The 21430-nt window shown below is 41.5% G+C and overlaps 3 protein-coding genes across 3 annotated transcripts in view; all 3 read right to left on the reverse strand.

The window, feature by feature from the left end:
- The window catches only part of LOC117339593 (QRFP-like peptide receptor), a 59513-nt gene extending 50275 nt beyond the window's left edge, over positions 1-9238 (reverse strand). The window contains exon 1 of the mRNA XM_033901285.1: positions 8733-9238. Within this exon, the coding sequence (XP_033757176.1) occupies positions 8733-9159 (427 nt within the window). The 5' untranslated portion in view covers positions 9160-9238. The remainder of the gene's footprint in view (positions 1-8732) is intronic.
- Positions 9239-17813: 8575 nt separating this feature from the next.
- Positions 17814-18587, reverse strand: LOC117321643. Its single transcript, XM_033876151.1, has one exon. It carries the CDS (start codon positions 18585-18587, stop codon positions 17814-17816), a length of 774 nt encoding a protein of 257 aa, XP_033732042.1.
- A 683-nt stretch (positions 18588-19270) lies between these two features.
- On the reverse strand, positions 19271-19708 carry LOC117321652. Its single transcript, XM_033876162.1, has one exon. It carries the CDS (start codon positions 19706-19708, stop codon positions 19271-19273), a length of 438 nt encoding a protein of 145 aa, XP_033732053.1.
- Positions 19709-21430: the final 1722 nt, after the last annotated feature.

The following is a 21430-nucleotide window of genomic DNA, read 5'->3' on the forward strand; positions in this document are numbered from 1 at the left end:
GACAGTGTGTAATACAAGGTTTGGTGACAGTGTGTAGTACAAGGTTTGGTGACAGTGTGTCGTACAAGGTTTGGTGATAGTGTGTAATACAAGGTTTGGTGACAGTGTGTTATACAAGGTTTGGTGACAGTGTGTAATACAAGGTTTGGTGACAGTGTGTAATACAAGGTTTGGTGACAGCGTGTAATACAAGGTTTGGTGACAGTGTGTAATACAAGGTTCGGTGACAGTGTGTTATACAAGGTTTGGTGACAGTGTGTAATACAAGGTTTGGTGACAGTGTGTAATACAAGGTTTGGTGACAGTGTGTAGTACAATGTTTGGTGACAGTGTTTAATACAAGTTTTGGTGAAAGTGTGTAATACAAGGTTTGGTGACAGTGTGTAGTACAAGGTTTGGTGACAGTGTGTAATACAAGGTTTGGTGACAGTGTGTAATACAAGGTTTGGTGACAGTGTGTAATACAAGGTTTGGTGACAGTGTGTAGTACAATGTTTGGTGACAGTGTGTAATACAAGGTTTGGTGACAGTGTGTAATACAAGGTTTGGTGACAGTGTGTAATACAAGGTTTGGTGACAGTGTGTAATACAATGTTTGGTGACAGTGTGTAGTACAAGGTTTGGTGACAGTGTGTAATACAAGGTTTGGTGACAGTGTGTAATACAAGGTTTGGTGACAGTGTGTAATACAATGTTTGATGACAGTGTGTAATACAAGGTTTGTTGACAGTGTGTAGTACAAGGTTTGGTGACAGTGTGTAGTACAAGGTTTGGTGACAGTGTGTAATACAAGGTTTGGTGACAGTGTGTAATACAAGGTTTGGTGACAGTGTGTAATACAAGGTTTGGTGACAGTGTGTAATACAAGGTTTGGTGACAGGGTTAATACATGTTTGGTGACAGTGTGTAGTACAAGGTTTGGTGACAGTGTGTAGTACAAGGTTTGGTGACAGTGTGTAGTACAAGGTTTGGTGACAGTGTGTAATACAAGGTTTGGTGACAGTGTGTAGTACAAGGTTTGGTGACAGTGTGTAGTACAATGTTTGGTGACAGTGTGTAATACAAGGTTTGGTGACAGTGTGTAGTACAAGGTTTGGTGACAGTGTGGAGTACAAGGTTTGGCGACAGGATTAATACAAGGTTTGGTGACAGTGTGTAATACAAGGTTTGGTGACAGTGTGTCGTACAAGGTTTGGTGACAGTGTGTAATACAAGGTTTGGTGACAGTGTGTAATACAAGGTTTGGTGACAGTGTGTAATACAAGGTTTGGTGACAGTGTGTAGTACAAGGTTTGGTGACAGTGTGTAATACAAAGTTTGGTGACAGTGTGAAGTACAATGTTTGGTGATAGTAAGTAGGACAAGGTTTGGTGACAGTGTGTAGTACAAGGTTTGGTGACAGTGTGTAGTACAAGGTTTGGTGACAGTGTGTAATACAAGGTTTGGTGACAGTGTGTAGTACAAGGTTTGGTGACAGTGTGTAATACAATGTTTGGTGACAGTGTGTAATACAAGGTTTGGTGACAGTGTGTAATACAAGGTTTGGTGACAGTATGTAATACAATGTTTGGTGACAGTGTGTAGTACAAGGTTTGGTGACAGTGTGTAGTACAAGGTTTGGTGACAGTGTGTAGTACAAGGTTTGATGACAGTGTGTAGTACAAGGTTTGGTGACAGTGTGTAATACAATGTTTGGTGACAGTGTGTAGGACAAGGTTTGATGACAGTATGTAATACAATGTTTGATGACAGTGTGTAGTACAAGGTTTGGTGACAGTGTGTAGTACAAGGTTTGGTGACAGTGTGTAGTACAAGGTTTGATGACAGTATGTAATACAATGTTTGATGACAGTGTGTAGTACAAGGTTTGGTGACAGTGTGTAATACAAGGTTTGGTGACAGTGTGAAGTACAAGGTTTGGTGACAGTGTGTAGTACAAGGTTTGATGACAGTGTGTAGTACAAGGTTTGGTGACAGTGTGTAATACAATGTTTGGTGACAGTGTGTAGGACAAGGTTTGATGACAGTATGTAATACAATGTTTGATGACAGTGTGTAGTACAAGGTTTGGTGACAGTGTGTAATACAAGGTTTGGTGACAGTGTGTAGTACAAGGTTTGGTGACAGTGTGTAATACAAGGTTTGGTGACAGTGTGTAATACAAGGTTTGGTGACAGTGTGTAATACAAGGTTTGGTGACAGTGTGTAGTACAATGTTTGGTGACAGTGTGTAATACAAGGTTTGGTGACAGTGTGTAATACAAGGTTTGGTGACAGTGTGTAATACAAGGTTTGGTGACAGTGTGTAATACAAGGTTTGGTGACAGTGTGTAGTACAAGGTTTGGTGACAGTGTGTAATACAAGGTTTGGTGACAGTGTGTAATACAAGGTTTGGTGACAGTGTGTAATACAATGTTTGGTGACAGTGTGTAATACAAGGTTTGGTGACAGTGTGTAGTACAAGGTTTGGTGACAGTGTGTAGTACAAGGTTTGGTGACAGTGTGTAATACAAGGTTTGGTGACAGTGTGTAATACAAGGTTTGGTGACAGTGTGTAATACAAGGTTTGGTGACAGTGTGTAATACAAGGTTTGGTGACAGGGTTAATACATGTTTGGTGACAGTGTGTAGTACAAGGTTTGGTGACAGTGTGTAGTACAAGGTTTGGTGACAGTGTGTAATACAAGGTTTGGTGACAGTGTGTAGTACAAGGTTTGGTGACAGTGTGTAGTACAAGGTTTGGTGACAGTGTGTAATACAAGGTTTGGTGACAGTGTGTAGTACAAGGTTTGGTGACAGTGTGGAGTACAAGGTTTGGCGACAGGATTAATACAATGTTTGGTGACAGTGTGTAATACAAGGTTTGGTGACAGTGTGTAGTACAAGGTTTGGTGACAGTGTGTAATACAAGGTTTGGTGACAGTGTGTAATACAAGGTTTGGTGACAGTGTGTAATACAAGGTTTGGTGACAGTGTGTAGTACAAGGTTTGGTGACAGTGTGTAATACAAAGTTTGGTGACAGTGTGAAGTACAATGTTTGGTGATAGTAAGTAGGACAAGGTTTGGTGACAGTGTGTAGTACAAGGTTTGGTGACAGTGTGTAGTACAAGGTTTGGTGACAGTGTGTAATACAAGGTTTGGTGACAGTGTGTAGTACAAGGTTTGATGACAGTGTGTAATACAATGTTTGGTGACAGTGTGTAATACAAGGTTTGGTGACAGTGTGTAATACAAGGTTTGGTGACAGTATGTAATACAATGTTTGGTGACAGTGTGTAGTACAAGGTTTGGTGACAGTGTGTAGTACAAGGTTTGGTGACAGTGTGTAGTACAAGGTTTGATGACAGTGTGTAGTACAAGGTTTGGTGACAGTGTGTAATACAATGTTTGGTGACAGTGTGTAGGACAAGGTTTGATGACAGTATGTAATACAATGTTTGATGACAGTGTGTAGTACAAGGTTTGGTGACAGTGTGTAGTACAAGGTTTGGTGACAGTGTGTAGTACAAGGTTTGATGACAGTATGTAATACAATGTTTGATGACAGTGTGTAGTACAAGGTTTGGTGACAGGGTGTAATACAAGGTTTGGTGACAGTGTGAAGTACAAGGTTTGGTGACAGTGTGTAGTACAAGGTTTGATGACAGTGTGTAGTACAAGGTTTGGTGACAGTGTGTAATACAATGTTTGGTGACAGTGTGTAGGACAAGGTTTGATGACAGTATGTAATACAATGTTTGATGACAGTGTGTAGTACAAGGTTTGGTGACAGTGTGTAATACAATGTTTGGTGACAGTGTGTAGGACAAGGTTTGATGACAGTATGTAATACAAGGTTTGGTGACAGTGTGTAATACAAGGTTTGGTGACAGTGTGTAATACAAGGTTTGGTGACAGTGTGTAATACAAGGTTTGGTGACAGGGTTAATACATGTTTGGTGACAGTGTGTAGTACAAGGTTTGGTGACAGTGTGTAGTACAAGGTTTGGTGACAGTGTGTAGTACAAGGTTTGGTGACAGTGTGTAATACAAGGTTTGGTGACAGTGTGTAGTACAAGGTTTGGTGACAGTGTGTAGTACAAGGTTTGGTGACAGTGTGTAATACAAGGTTTGGTGACAGTGTGTAGTACAAGGTTTGGTGACAGTGTGGAGTACAAGGTTTGGAGACAGGATTAATACAATGTTTGGTGACAGTGTGTAATACAAGGTTTGGTGACAGTGTGTCGTACAAGGTTTGGTGACAGTGTGTAATACAAGGTTTGGTGACAGTGTGTAATACAAGGTTTGGTGACAGTGTGTAATACAAGGTTTGGTGACAGTGTGTAGTACAAGGTTTGGTGACAGTGTGTAATACAAAGTTTGGTGACAGTGTGAAGTACAATGTTTGGTGATAGTATGTAGGACAAGGTTTGGTGACAGTGTGTAGTACAAGGTTTGGTGACAGTGTGTAGTACAAGGTTTGGTGACAGTGTGTAATACAAGGTTTGGTGACAGTGTGTAGGACAAGGTTTGATGACAGTGTGTAATACAATGTTTGGTGACAGTGTGTAATACAAGGTTTGGTGACAGTGTGTAATACAAGGTTTGGTGACAGTATGTAATACAAGGTTTGGTGACAGTGTGTAGTACAAGGTTTGGTGACAGTGTGTAGTACAAGGTTTGGTGACAGTGTGTAGTACAAGGTTTGATGACAGTGTGTAGTACAAGGTTTGGTGACAGTGTGTAATACAATGTTTGGTGACAGTGTGTAGGACAAGGTTTGATGACAGTATGTAATACAATGTTTGATGACAGTGTGTAGTACAAGGTTTGGTGACAGTGTGTAGTACAAGGTTTGGTGACAGTGTGTAGTACAAGGTTTGATGACAGTATGTAATACAATGTTTGATGACAGTGTGTAGTACAAGGTTTGGTGACAGGGTGTAATACAAGGTTTGGTGACAGTGTGAAGTACAAGGTTTGGTGACAGTGTGTAGTACAAGGTTTGATGACAGTGTGTAGTACAAGGTTTGGTGACAGTGTGTAATACAATGTTTGGTGACAGTGTGTAGGACAAGGTTTGATGACAGTATGTAATACAATGTTTGATGACAGTGTGTAGTACAAGGTTTGGTGACAGTGTGTAATACAAGGTTTGGTGACAGTGTGTAGTACAAGGTTTGGTGACAGTGTGTAATACAAGGTTTGGTGACAGTGTGTAATACAAGGTTTGGTGACAGTGTGTAATACAAGGTTTGGTGACAGTGTGTAGTACAATGTTTGGTGACAGTGTGTAATACAAGGTTTGGTGACAGTGTGTAATACAAGGTTTGGTGACAGTGTGTAATACAAGGTTTGGTGACAGTGTGTAATACAATGTTTGGTGACAGTGTGTAGTACAAGGTTTGGTGACAGTGTGTAATACAAGGTTTGGTGACAGTGTGTAATACAAGGTTTGGTGACAGTGTGTAATACAATGTTTGGTGACAGTGTGTAATACAAGGTTTGGTGACAGTGTGTAGTACAAGGTTTGGTGACAGTGTGTAGTACAAGGTTTGGTGACAGTGTGTAATACAAGGTTTGGTGACAGTGTGTAATACAAGGTTTGGTGACAGTGTGTAATACAAGGTTTGGTGACAGTGTGTAATACAAGGTTTGGTGACAGGGTTAATACATGTTTGGTGACAGTGTGTAGTACAAGGTTTGGTGACAGTGTGTAGTACAAGGTTTGGTGACAGTGTGTAATACAAGGTTTGGTGACAGTGTGTAGTACAAGGTTTGGTGACAGTGTGTAGTACAAGGTTTGGTGACAGTGTGTAATACAAGGTTTGGTGACAGTGTGTAGTACAAGGTTTGGTGACAGTGTGGAGTACAAGGTTTGGAGACAGGATTAATACAAGGTTTGGTGACAGTGTGTAATACAAGGTTTGGTGACAGTGTGTAGTACAAGGTTTGGTGACAGTGTGTAATACAAGGTTTGGTGACAGTGTGTAATACAAGGTTTGGTGACAGTGTGTAATACAAGGTTTGGTGACAGTGTGTAGTACAAGGTTTGGTGACAGTGTGTAATACAAAGTTTGGTGACGGTGTGAAGTACAATGTTTGGTGATAGTAAGTAGGACAAGGTTTGGTGACAGTGTGTAGTACAAGGTTTGGTGACAGTGTGTAGTACAAGGTTTGGTGACAGTGTGTAATACAAGGTTTGGTGACAGTGTGTAGGACAAGGTTTGGTGACAGTGTGTAATACAATGTTTGGTGACAGTGTGTAATACAAGGTTTGGTGACAGTGTGTAATACAAGGTTTGGTGACAGTATGTAATACAATGTTTGGTGACAGTGTGTAGTACAAGGTTTGGTGACAGTGTGTAGTACAAGGTTTGGTGACAGTGTGTAGTACAAGGTTTGGTGACAGTGTGTAGTACAAGGTTTGGTGACAGTGTGTAATACAATGTTTGGTGACAGTGTGTAGGACAAGGTTTGATGACAGTATGTAATACAATGTTTGATGACAGTGTGTAGTACAAGGTTTGGTGACAGTGTGTAGTACAAGGTTTGGTGACAGTGTGTAGTACAAGGTTTGATGACAGTATGTAATACAATGTTTGATGACAGTGTGTAGTACAAGGTTTGGTGACAGGGTGTAATACAAGGTTTGGTGACAGTGTGAAGTACAAGGTTTGGTGACAGTGTGTAGTACAAGGTTTGATGACAGTGTGTAGTACAAGGTTTGGTGACAGTGTGTAATACAATGTTTGGTGACAGTGTGTAGGACAAGGTTTGATGACAGTATGTAATACAATGTTTGATGACAGTGTGTAGTACAAGGTTTGGTGACAGTGTGTAATACAATGTTTGGTGACAGTGTGTAGGACAAGGTTTGATGACAGTATGTAATACAAGGTTTGGTGACAGTGTGTAATACAAGGTTTGGTGACAGTGTTTAATACAAGGTTTGGTGACAGTGTGTAGTACAAGGTTTGGTGACAGTGTGTAGTACAAGGTTTGGTGACAGTGTGTAATACAAGGTTTGGTGACAGTGTGTAGTACAAGGTTTGGTGACAGTGTGTAGTACAATGTTTGGTGACAGTGTGTAGTACAAGGTTTGGTGACAGTGTGTAGTACAAGGTTTGGTGACAGTGTGTAATACAATGTTTGGTGACAGTGTGTAATACAAGGTTTGGTGACAGTGTGTAATACAAGGTTTGGTGACAGTGTGTTATACAAGGTTTGGTGACAGTGTGTAATACAAGGTTTGGTGACAGTGTGTAATACAAGGTTTGGTGACAGTGTGTAGTACAATGTTTGGTGACAGTGTGCAATACGAGGTTTGGTGACAGTGTGTAATACAATGCTTGGTGACAGTGTGTCGTACAAGGTTTGGTGACAGTGTGTAATACAATGTTTGGTGACAGTGTGTCGTACAAGGTTTGGTGACAGTGTGTAATACAATGTTTGGTGACAGTGTGTAGTACAAGGTTTGGTGACAGTGTGTAGTACAATGTTTGGTGACAGTGTGTAATACAAGGTTTGGTGACAGTGTGTAGTACAAGGTTTGGTGACAGTGTGTCGTACAAGGTTTGGTGACAGTGTGTAATACAATGTTTGGTGACAGTGTGTAGTACAAGGTTTGGTGACAGTGTGTAGTACAATGTTTGGTGACAGTGTGTAATACAAGGTTTGGTGACAGTGTGTAGTACAAGGTTTGGTGACAGTGTGTCGTACAAGGTTTGGTGACAGTGTGTTATACAAGGTTTGGTGACAGTGTGTAATACAAGGTTTGGTGACAGTGTGGAGTACAAGGTTTGGCGACAGGATTAATACAATGTTTGGTGACAATGTGTAATACAAGGTTTGGTGACAGTGTGTCGTACAAGGTTTGGTGACAGTGTGTAATACAAGGTTTGGTGACAGTGTGTAATACAAGGTTTGGTGACAGTGTGTAATACAAGGTTTGGTGACAGTGTGTAATACAAGGTTTGGTGACAGTGTGTAGTACAAGGTTTGGTGACAGTGTGTAATACAAGGTTTGGTGACAGTGTGTAATACAAAGTTTGGTGACAGTGTGTAGTACAAGGTTTGGTGACAGTGTGTAATACAAGGTTTGGTGACAGTGTGTAGTACAAGGTTTGGTGACAGTGTGTAGTACAAGGTTTGCTGACAGTGTGTAATACAATGTTTGGTGACAGTGTGTAGTACAAGGTTTGATGACTTTGGTGAACTACGTCAGTTAAAACACTGTATACAGCGGTAACTGAGAATGTGAAATGCCATCATATATCGGAGTACTGTACTATTTTACTGTCGATTTCCCCTGTTGAGAAAACAAATTGAGTTACCACCGTTCGCGTTCACGCCTAACCTGGCTCTCGTGAGCTCGTGAGATTTTAATGCCTTGATCGTCACAGAACTGAATGTCGCCAGGCTGACTTCTATTATCATATACGTAAGCAGACAATCATTTGAATTTGTCTGTAGCGTAAATAAATTGATGTTGTTTGAACTCACACGGTTATTGTTATGTTACTGTTGACGCTTAACGGTCTGTGGAACAATATACTTAACAATTTCGTCAAAATATTCAAAATCATCATGCTACAAGTCTCCCGCGTTTTGACATGCAATAAATATTTAACGTTGATGTCACCAATCCAGAAATATTTGTTAGTTTATAAGAAGACATTTAGTTTTATTTTAGTTCATTAGCGTAGGAGACTTGGTGAGAAAAGACATTATTAACTTAAGATGGCGTACCTTGCGCAAAGCTGTTGAATTTGCAGAAGAATGTTCCGAGGATCCAACCTTCTGTCAAATCATCCACAACATGAACCCATGAACAAGCCAGCGTTACCAGCAAATCCGACACTGCTAAATTCACAATGTAAAAGTTGGTAGTTGTCCGTAATTGTTTATTCCAGATAACAACGAGAATGATTAAAACATTGCCTACAGCGGCCAGTAATATTATACTGGAGTAGACAGCCACTTTGATGACGGCTTCAAGCAGGGGCACAGATTTAAGGGGTTTCAGGTAGTCGTACTGTGAGTAATCTATGACGTAATCGTAGTCGAGGTATTCTTCTGAAACGTTGAAGAACCGAGTACCGTTCACGTGAAGTAGTGAGTCATTGTGGACAGGATGTTCCTGGTCGTAATACTCAGGTTCACCGTCCAGAGCCATACTTAGACAGGCTGTAGTTCCCTGACGAATGTCTCTAAATGTCGAGGATAGTCTCCGGAGCTGGCCAACCTTACCTTAGGCCTGCTTGGCTCGAGCCAATGATTGTCGGTATGATCAGCAGCAGTAGTAACAGGTATGGTGATAGTCGACTGCTGGAATTGTAACGATACGGGGTACACTAGGATTATCACAATGGCTTCTAGTCCTAGTGTTAAAGGCGGGGGATGTGTTATAAAAACCATCGGGAGGTGTATGTTATAGTTAAAACAGGGAGGTGTGTGCTATAGTTAACACAGGAAGGTGTGTACTATAGTTAACACAGGAAGGTATGTGTTATAGTTAACACTGGAAGGTGTGTGTTATAGTTAACACAGGAAGGTGTGTGGTATAGTTAACGCAGGAAGGTGTGTGTTATAGTTAACACAGGAAGGTGTGTGGTATAGTTAACGCAGGAAGGTGTGTACTATAGTTAACACAGGATGGTGTATGTTATAGTTAACACAGGAAGGTGTGTGTGTTATAGTTAACACAGGAAGGTGTGTGGTATAGTTAACGCAGGAAGGTGTGTACTATAGTTAACACAGGATGGTGTATGTTATAGCTAACACAGGAAGGTGTGTGTGTTATAGTTAACACAGGAAGGTGTGTACTATAGTTAACACAGGAAGGTGTGTGTTATAGTTAACACAGGAAGGTGTGTGTTATAGTTAACACAGGGAAGGTGTGTTGTGTTATAGTTAACACAGGAAGGTGTGTTTATAGTTAACACGGAAAGGTGTGGTGTTTATAGTTAACACAGGAAGGTATGTTGTATGTATAGGTCAACACAGGAAGGTGGTGGTTGTTATAGTTAACACAGGAAGGTGTGTGTGGTTATAGTTCAACACAAGGGAAGGTGTGGTGTTATAGTTAACACAGGAAGGTGTGTATGCTATAGTTAACACAGGAAGGTGTGTGGCTATAGTTAACACAGGAAGGGTGGGTGTGCTGTATAGTTAACACAGGAGAAGGTTGTGTACTGTATAGTTAACACAGGAAGGATGTGTGTTATAGTGAACACAGGAAGGTTTATGCTATAGTTAACACAGGAAGGTGTGTGGTATAGTTAACACAGGAGGTTTGTTGCTATAGTTAACACAGGAAGGGTGTTGTGTTATATTTTAACACAGGAAGGTGTGTGTTATAGTTAACAAAGGAAGGTGTGTGTTATAGTTAACACAGGAAGGTGTATGTTATAGTTAACACAGGAATGTGTGTACTATAGTTAACACAGGAAGGTTTGTGTTATAGTTAACAAAGGAAGGTGTGTGTTATAGTTAACACAGGAAGGTGTATGGCATAGTTAACACAGGAAGGTGTGTGTGTTATAGTTAACAAAGGAAGGTGTGTGTGTTATAGTTAACACAGGAAGGTGTGTGTGTTATAGTTAACAAAGGAAGGTGTGTACTATAGTTAACAAAGGAAGGTGTGTACTATAGTTAACACAGGAAGGTGTGTGTTATAGTTAACACAGGAAGGTGTGTGTTATGGTTAACACAGGAAGGTGTGTGTGTTATAGTTAACACAGGAAGGTGTGTGTTATAGTTAACACAGGAAGGTTTGTGTGTTATAGTTAACACAGGAAGGTATGTGTGTTATGGTTAACACAAGAAGGTGTGTATGTTTTAGTTAACATAGGAACGTATGTGTGTTATAGTTATCACAGGAAGGTGTGTGTTATAGTTAACACAGGAAGGTGTGTGTGTTATAGTTAACACAGGAAGGTGTGTACTATAGTTAACACAGGAAGGTGTGTGTGTTATAGTTAACACAGGAAGGTGGGTGTGTTATAGTTAACATAGGAAAGTTTGTGTGTTATAGTTAACACAGGAAGGTGTGTGTGTTATAGTTAACACAGGAAGGTGTGTGGTATAGTTAACACAGGAAGGTGTGTGGTATAGTTAACACAGGAAGATGTGTGTGCTATAGTTAACACAGGAAGGTTTGTGTTTGTGTTATAGTTAACACAGGAAGGTGTGTGTTATAGTTAACACAGGAAGGTGTGTGTTATAGTTAACACAGGAAGGTATGTGTGTTATAGTTAACACAGGAAGGTGTGTGTTATAGTTAACACAGGAAGGTTTGTGTTATAGTTAACACAGGAAGGTTTGTGTTATAGTTAACACAGGAAGGTTTGTGTTATAGTTAACACAGGAAGGTGTGTGTTATAGTTAACACAGGAAGGTGTGTACTATAGTTAACACAGGAAGGTGTGTACTATAGTTAACACAGGAAGGTGTGTACTATAGTTAACACAGGAAGGTGTGTGTGTTATAGTTAACAAAGGAAGGTGTGTGTGTTATAGTTAACACAGGAAGGTGTGTGTGTTATAGTTAACACAGGAAGGTGTGTGTGTTATAGTTAACACAGGAAAGTTTGTGTGTTATAGTTAACACAAGAAGGTGTGTGTGTGTTATAGTTAACACAGGAAGGTGTGTGTTATAGTTTAAACAGGAAGGTGTGTGTTATAGTTAACACAGGAAGGTGTGTGTGTTATAGTTAACACAGGAAGGTGTGTGTGTTATAGTTAACACAGGAAGGTGTGTGTGTTATAGTTAACACAGGAAGGTGTGTGTGTTATAGTTAACACAGGAAGGTGTGTGTGTTATAGTTAACACAGGAAGGTGTGTGTGTTATAGTTAACACAGGAAAGTTTGTGTGTTATAGTTAACACAGGAAGGTGTGTGTGTTATAGTTAACACAGGAAGGTATGTGTGTTATAGTTAACACAAGAAGGTGTGTGTGTTATAGTTAACACAGGAAGGTGGGTGTGTTATAGTTAACACAGGAAGGTATGTGTGTTATAGTTAACACAGGAAGGTTTGTGCTATAGTTAACGCAGGAAGGTGTGTACTATAGTTAACACAGGAAGGTATGTATGTTATAGTTAACACAGGAAGATGGGTGTTATAGTTAACATAGGAAGGTGGGTGTTATAGTTAACACAGGAAGATGGGTGTTATAGTTAACACAGGAAGGTGGGTGTGTTATAGTTAACACAGGAAGATGTGTGTTATAGCTAACACAGGAAGGTGTATGTGTTATAGTTAACACAGGAAGGTATGTGTGTTATAGTTAACACAGGAAGGTATGTGTGTTTTAGTTAACACAGGAAGGTTTGTGTTATAGTTAACACAAGAAGGTGTGTATGTTATAGTTAACACAGGAAGGTTTGTGTGTTATGGTTAACACAGGAAGGTATGTGTGTTATAGTTAACACAAGAAGGTGTGTGTGTTATGGTTAACACAGGAAGGTATGTGTGTTATAGTTAACACAGGAAGGTGTGTGTGTTATGGTTAACACAGGAAGGTATGTGTGTTATAGTTAACACAGGAAGGTGTGTGTGTTATAGTTAACACAGGAAGGTGGGTGTGTTATAGTTAACACAGGAAGGTGTGTGTGTTATGGTTAACACAGGAAGGTGTGTGTGTTATAGTTAACACAATAAGGTGTGTGTGTTATGGTTAACATAGGAAGGTTTGTGTGTTATAGTTAACACAGGAAGGTATGTGTGTTATAGCTAACACAGGAAGGTGTGTGTGTTATAGTTAACACAGGAAGGTGTGTGTGTTATAGTTAACACAGGAAGGTATGTGTGTTATAGTTAACACAGGAAGGTATGTGTGTTATAGTTAACACAGGAAGGTGTATGTGTTATAGTTAACACAGGAAGGTGTGTGTGTTATAGTTAACACAGGAAAGTTTGTGTGTTATAGTTAACACAAGAAGGTGTGTGTGTGTTATAGTTAACACAGGAAGGTGTGTGTGTTATAGTTAACACAGGAAGGTGTGTGTGTGTTATAGTTAACACAGGAAGGTGTGTGTGTTATAGTTAACACAGGAAGGTGTGTGTGTTATAGTTAACAAAGGAAGGTGTGTGTGTTATAGTTAACACAGGAAGGTGTGTGTGTTATAGTTAACACAGGAAGGTGTGTGTGTTATAGTTAACACAGGAAAGTTTGTGTGTTATAGTTAACACAAGAAGGTGTGTGTGTGTTATAGTTAACACAGGAAGGTGTGTGTGTTATAGTTAACACAGGAAGGTGTGTGTGTTATAGTTAACACAAGAAGGTGTGTGTGTTATAGTTAACAAAGGAAGGTGTGTGTGTTATAGTTAACACAGGAAGGTGTGTGTGTTATAGTTAACACAGGAAGGTGTGTGTGTTATAGTTAACACAGGAAAGTTTGTGTGTTATAGTTAACACAAGAAGGTGTGTGTGTGTTATAGTTAACACAGGAAGGTGTGTGTGTTATAGTTAACACAGGAAGGTGTGTGTGTGTTATAGTTAACACAGGAAGGTGTGTGTGTTATAGTTAACACAGGAAGGTGTGTGTGTTATAGTTAACACAAGAAGGTGTGTGTGTGTTATAGTTAACACAGGAAGGTTTGTGTTTGTGTTATAGTTAACACAGGAAGGTATGTGTGTTATAGTTAACACAGGAAGGTGTGTGTTATAGTTAACACAGGAAGGTGTGTGTGTTATAGTTAACACAGGAAGGTGGGTGTGTTATAGTTAACACAGGAAGGTGTGTGTGTTATAGCTAACACTGGAAGGTGTGTGTTATAGTTAACACAGGAAGGTGTGTGTTATAGTTAACACAGGAAGGTGTGTGTGTTATAGTTAACACAGGAAGGTGTGTGTTATAGTTTGGGAAATAAAACAGTTAACCCGTTTTTACATAAATGCAAAAGTGCACATCACATTTTAGTGAGGAACATCAAACTGGTTGATCTGTACATACATAAAGTTACATTATCATGGTTAAGTAATTCTGTGTAATTTTGTGAATTTTTAATATTTATCAATATGTGTTGATCAAGTTTTTACAAATGATATGGATATCTCGGGTAAAAACAGGTAATTTCATGGGTTAATGAATTATAATTCGGATACATGGCAATATTTCTAAAACAATCCTTAGGTCACCAAAATAATATCTTAACTTTTGGGTATCAACCCCACTAAAACAATCCTTAGGTCACCAAAATAATATCTTAACTGTTGGGGTCTCAACCCCACTAAAACAATCCTTAGGTCATCAAAATAATATCTTAACTTTTGGGTATCAACCCCACTAAAACAATCCTTAGGTCACCAAAATAATATCTTAACTGTTGGGGTCTCAACCCCACTAAAACAATCCTTAGGTCACCAAAATAATATCTTAACTGTGGGGTCTCAACCCCCACTTAAACAATCCTCAAATTACCATTGCTGTTGATACGACGTTAAAAAGACAAGAACAAATTGGCCCATTGTATAATGGATCATAAGGATACTTCGCCCCGAGTTACGATTAAAGTGGTTCAAGACTCTTGTTAATTTATCTGTATGACTTGCTTTGATATTTCTGTAATTAGTGCCCAGCATCTTCAGCAATTTACTGACCACAAGATCGTACACTAAGGATAAAACTGGCGATTTAATCGCTAAATCAATTACATCCTTCATCGGCAATGTACACTAAATACTTAATATGGAAAAGATACGCGAGATCACTTGGAATCGATAAGTCAGAGACATACACGGAAAGGGTTATTTATCATAAAAGTCTACAAACGGTTAGTCGTTCGCATTACTAAACCAGAACTGCAGTCCGCAGTGTATTTAAGTTTAACGAAGCCATGTTGTTTCGGGAAGCGGGGACTCTCAAACATAAATGACCAGGTTTTAAAAAGGCATGACTTGATCGATATGCTCCGTAATAATCACACATTTTTTTTTTTTTTTTTTTTTTAGGGTACAAAATACTTTTATTTCCCAGATATTTATGCATGAAGACCACTGCCAAGGTTGGGACCCTGGGATCAGTGTCCGAACAAATAGGTCCTCATGGAAGAGGGCTCTCATTCAACATACAATATAGTACAATGTACCAATCATTCATTCATCCATTCATTCATTATTCATCCATTCATTTTTCATCCATTCATTCATTTATTTTGAAATTATTTATTCATTCTGTAATTCACGTAATTCATTCAGTCATTCATTCATTATATATATCATACTCATCCTATACTGCATTCATCACTCATTCATTCTATACCTCCTTCATTTATCCACTCAGTTATATCTATTACATAAACAAATTTCATATTAAAAATATAATATAAATAAATAATCACACATTTGTGCAAAACATAAATTTTGGTCATAACTTTGGCAGATTGTTGTCACAAATACGGCAGAATAAAGTCGCTACCGGTAATAACATACAGTTACTGAATCCTATTAACAGTAGTAATTATATACTAATTAAGTCAAGGTAACTTAATTACTCTGACTGAGGTATAGAAACAGGGTGTCTGACTATCTATTATTTACATAGATGACGCAATATATGTTTATCCGGATAATGTGGGGACGAAGGCGTAATATTCACGTCTTTCCGATTCTGTAACCATTAGACATCGACTGGACGCAGAAAAGCACATGATTTTTAACCAAGATTCTTTGATTAAAACACTTTTAAACACAATAGAAATGAACATCGTGTAAGTATGTATATGTGTACAATCGACAGTACTAGTTATAAAAAAAGAATGGAAGACGGATTAGAAAGATGCCATAAGGAGTATGCCGACACTAATAAGAAACGGATTGATGAAGTGGAAATATATCGACATCCGGATTTTGCCTCAGAAATCGTTATAGTTCAGATCTTGCTCTACTTTTGTTTGAGGAATATTCCAACCAGAGGCTTTGTCAGCGGGGATTCCTCCCAAATCCTAATTATTCTTTGTGTCAGACGGTAACTTTGATTAATGGTTAGATTCATTTTCAATCTCGGAATAAAAATGGATGTTATTGATTTACATTGCAATATAAGAACTTGACTCAATTAAATCTACCAGATCATAGGGACCTGAATCAATTAAACCTACCATATCACAGGGACCTAACTCAATTAAACCTACCATACCACAGGGACCTGACTCAATTAAAGATACCATATCACAGGGACCTGACTCAATTAAACACACAATGCCACAGGGACCTGACTCAATTAAACCCACTATACCACAGGGATCTGACTCAATTAAACCCACAATACCCAAGGAATCTGACTCAATTAAACACACAATACCAAAGGGATCTGACTCAATTAAACCCACAATACCACAGGGACCTGACTCAATTAAACCCACAATACCACAGGAACCTGACTCAATTAAACCCACAATACCACAGGGATCTGACTCAATTAAACCCACAATACCACAGGGATCTGACTCAATTAAACCCACTATACCACAGGGACCTGACTCAATTAAACCCACAATACCAAAGGGATCTGACTCAATTAAACCCACAATACCACAGGGACCTGACTCAATTAAACCCACAATACCACAGGGACCTGACTCAATTAAACCCACAATACCAAAGGAACCTGACTCAATTAAACCCACAATACCAAAGGAATCTGACTCAATTAAACCTACCATACCAAAGGGATCTGACTCAATTAAACCTACCATACCACAGGGATCTGACTCAATTAAACACACAATACCAAAGGGATCTGACTCAATTTAATCTACCAGATTAAAGGAACATGGTTCTATATAACATAACACAACTTGTTCACAAATAATGGATGGCATTTGTTGGGATTTTAAAAACACATTCCGTAACTACTAAGTAATATTCTTGCTCGAGGAATTGTAACAGGCACACAATTATAAATAAAAGGTCAATGACCATTAAATCAATTTAAACGAAGTTTTGATGGATTTTAATGATTCAATGTATTTTCGTCGGTTTTCACACGAACTCAATAGCTTTTGAACTCAACATCCAAAAGAAAAGTGTTGTTACAATAATATAACAGCAAGTCCTTCCAGAGGGAAGGATCTGAACGCGTCCAGTATTTCTGTGTATTAATCAGGGACTAATATTAGCCTGATGAATTTTGAAATTCACGAATGGTGTCCGCTTAAAACTTGTCCATTAACCAAGCGCTATTCACGGTAATGAATTCCCACGAACATTTTGTTAAGTTGTTTATACGAGTATATCCGAACGGTTAGCAGCATTCGATACTTATGAGTTAAAACTTCTGGCATTATTTCGTGTAACAACAAAGGATTAAAACCTAAATATGGACATTGGTAGACAAACATTTCTTGAGAAATCCGATAGGAACGACAGCTCCCTACACCAATACCATGCCCTGTTTTCTGTATACAGTAAGAGTGCACGCGTAAAATATGGATTGATATATGTGCGTTTTGAGTACGGGAGCCTTAGGTTGGTTCCGAGCTCCGTTTAAATAAAACGGAACTAGGAATCAGTTCCGCGTTCCGTTTAAGAAAAGCGGACCAGTTCCGCGTCCCGTTTATCTTAAAGGCTATCTTAAACGGAACTGAGACGAAGTCGCATAAAGCTTAACCGTGACTGATAACTGTCTTTACACCCATTGACACATATAGGTGTTCCCTCTTCAGATTCGGGTCTCATTTAAGGATTTAATGGTGTTTTCCCCATTTTTATGGCGGCTATGAATAACACCAGCTTTCTACAATGTACATGTACATATCCCGTGGTGCGCAGTGGTGAACTTTCAAAGAAGTTACAACGCAACAATTTCTCGTAGTTTTACAATATCAGTAAACCAGCCATGTTGTCGTCCCTTTCTCCAGAAGTAACAACGCATGCAAGATTTTTTTTACAATGATGGCCTGACGCACGTGTAACACGACTGTGATGGCCCGACACACATGTAGCACGACTATGATTGCCTGACACACGTGTAACACGACTGTGATTGCCTTACACACGTGTAACACGACTGTGATGGCCTGACAAACATGCAACGCGACTGTGATGGCCTGACACACGTGTAGCACGACTGTGAAGGCCTGACACACATGTAACACCACTGTGATGGCCTGACACGCGTGTAGCACGTCTGTGATGGCCTGGCACACGTGTAGCACCACTGTGATGGCCTGACACGCGTGTAGCACGTCTGTGATGGCCTGGCACACGTGTAGCACCACTGTGATGGCCTGACACACCTGTAACACGACTATGATTGCCTGACACACGTGTAACACGACTGTGATGGCCTGACACACATGTAACACGACTGTAATGGCCTGACACACGTGTAGCACGACCGTGATGGCCTGGCACACGTGTAGCACGTCTATGATGGCCTGACACACGTGCAACACGACTATGATGGCCTGACACACGTGTAACACGACTGTGATGGCCTGACACACGTGTAGCACGACTGTGATGGCCTGACACACGTGTAGCACGACTGTGAAGGCCTGACACATGTGTAACACGACTGTGATGGCCTGACACACGTGTAACACGACTGTGATGGCCTGACACACGTGTAGCACGACTACGATGGCCTGGCACATGTCGCACGACTTTGATGGCCTGACACACGTGTAACACGACAATGATGGCTTGACACACGTGTAGCACTACTGTGATGGCTTGACACACGTGTAGCATGGCCGACTGTGATGGCCTGACACACGTGTAACACGACAATGATGGCCTGACGCACGTGTGACACGTCTGTGATGGCCTGACACACGTGTAACACGACTGTGATGGCCCGACACACGTGTAACACGACTGTGATGGCCTGGCACACGTGTAGCACGACTGTGATGGCCTGACACACATGTAACACCACTGTGATGGCCTGACACGCGTGTAGCACGTCTGTGATGGCCTGGCACACGTGTAACACGACTATGATGGCCTGACACCCGTGTAACACGACTGTGATGGCCTGACAAACATGCAACGCGACTGTGATGGCCTGACACACGTGTAGCACGACTGTGATGGCCTGACACACATGTAACACCACTGTGATGGCCTGACACGCGTGTAGCACGTCTGTGATGGCCTGGCACACGTGTAACACGACTATGATGGCCTGACACCCGTGTAACACGACTGTGATGGCCTGACACACATGTAACACGACTGTAATGGCCTAACACACGTGTAGCACGACCGTGATGGCCTGACACACGTGTAATACGACTGTGATGGTCTGACACACGTTTAGCACGACTGTGATGGCCTAACACACGTGTAGCACGTCTGTGAAGGCCTGACACACGTGTAGCACGTCTGTGATGGCCTGACACACGTGCAACACGACTATGATGGCCTGGCACACGTGTAGCACGACTGTGATGGCCTGACACACGTGTAACACGACTGTAAAGGCCTGACACACGTGTAGCACGTCTGTGATGGTCTGACACACGTGTAACACGACTATGATGGCCTGACACACGTGTAACATGACTATGATGGCCTGACACACGTGTAGCACGACTGTGATGGCCTGACACACGTGTAACATGACTGTGAAGGCCTGACACACGTGTAGCACGTCTGTGATGGCCTGACACACGTGTAACACGACTTTGATGGCCTGACACACGTGTAACACGACAATGATGGCTTGACACACGTGTAGCACTACTGTGATGGCTTGACACACGTGTAGCATGGCCGACTGTGATGGCCTGACACACGTGTAACACGACAATGATGGCCTGACGCACGTGTGACACGTCTGTGATGGCCTGACACACGTGTAACACGACTGTGATGGCCCGACACACGTGTAACACGACTGTGATGGCCTGGCACACGTGTAGCACGACTGTGATGGCCTGACACACATGTAACACCACTGTGATGGCCTGACACGCGTGTAGCACGTCTGTGATGGCCTGGCACACGTGTAACACGACTATGATGGCCTGACACACGTGTAACACGACTGTGATGGCCTGACAAACATGCAACGCGACTGTGATGGCCTGACACACGTGTAGCACGACTGTGATGGCCTGACACACCTGTAACACCACTGTGATGGCCTGACACGCGTGTAGCACGTCTGTGATGGCCTGGCACACGTGTAACACGACTATGATGGCCTGACACCCGTGTAACACGACTGTGATGGCCTGACACACATGTAACACGACTGTAATGGCCTAACACACGTGTAGCACGACCGTGATGGCCTGACACACGTGTAATACGACTGTGATGGTCTGACACACGTTTAGCACGACTGTGATGGCCTAACACACGTGTAGCACGTCTGTGAAGGTCTGACACACGTGTAGCACGTCTGTGATGGCCTGACACACGTGCAACACGACTATGATGGCCTGGCACACGTGTAGCACGACTGTGATGGCCTGACACACGTGTAACACGACTGTAAAGGCCTGACACACGTGTAGCACGTCTGTGATGGTCTGACACACGTGTAACACGACTATGATGGCCTGACACACGTGTAACACGACTATGATGGCCTGACACACGTGTAGCACGACTGTGATGGCCTGACACACGTGTAACATGACTGTGAAGGCCTGACACACGTGTAGCACGTCTGTGATGGCCTGACACACGTGTAACACGACTTTGATGGCCTGACACACGTGTTACACGACTGTGATGGCCTGACCCACATGTAACACGACTTTGATGGCCTGACACACGTGTAACACGACTGTGATGGCCTGACACACGTGTAACACGACTGTGATGGCCTGACACACGTGTAACATGACTGTGAAGGCCTGACACACGTGTAGCACGTCTGTGATGGCCTGACACACGTGTAACACGACTGTGAAGGCCTGACACACGTGTAACACGACTGTGATGGCCTGACACACGTGTAACACCACTGTGATGGCCTGACACACGTGTTACACGACTGTGATGGCCTGACACACGTGTAACATGACTGTGAAGGCCTGACACACGTGTAGCACGTCTGTGATGGCCTGACACACGTGTAACATGACTGTGAAGGCCTGACACACGTGTAGCACGTCTGTGATGGCCTGGCACACGTGTAACACGACTTTGATGGCCTGACACACGTGTAACACGACTGTGAAGGCCTGACACACGTGTAACACGACTGTGAAGGCCTGACACACGTGTAACACGACTTTGATGGCCTGACACACGTGTAACACGACTTTGATGGCCTGACACACGTGTAACACGACTGTGAAGGCCTGGCATACGTGTTACACGACTGTGATGGCCTGACCCACATGTAACACGACTTTGATGGCCTGACACACGTGTAACACCACTGTGATGACCTGACACACGTGTAACACCACTGTGATGGTCCAACGTTGACCTAACGATATCTGTTCCGTGGGGGCCTACGTTGTAATGTAACGTT

Source organism: Pecten maximus, chromosome 1 (genome assembly GCF_902652985.1).
Source record: "Pecten maximus chromosome 1, xPecMax1.1, whole genome shotgun sequence".
In the NCBI taxonomy this organism is placed as follows: domain Eukaryota; kingdom Metazoa; phylum Mollusca; class Bivalvia; order Pectinida; family Pectinidae; genus Pecten; species Pecten maximus.

Coding starts and splice junctions, on each gene's coding strand:
- LOC117321643 (XM_033876151.1), bottom strand. CDS start 18,587: ATGTGCCAGGCCATCGTAGTCGTGCTACACGTGTGTCAGGCCATCACA.
- LOC117321652 (XM_033876162.1), bottom strand. CDS start 19,708: ATGCTACACGTGTGTCAAGCCATCACAGTAGTGCTACACGTGTGTCAA.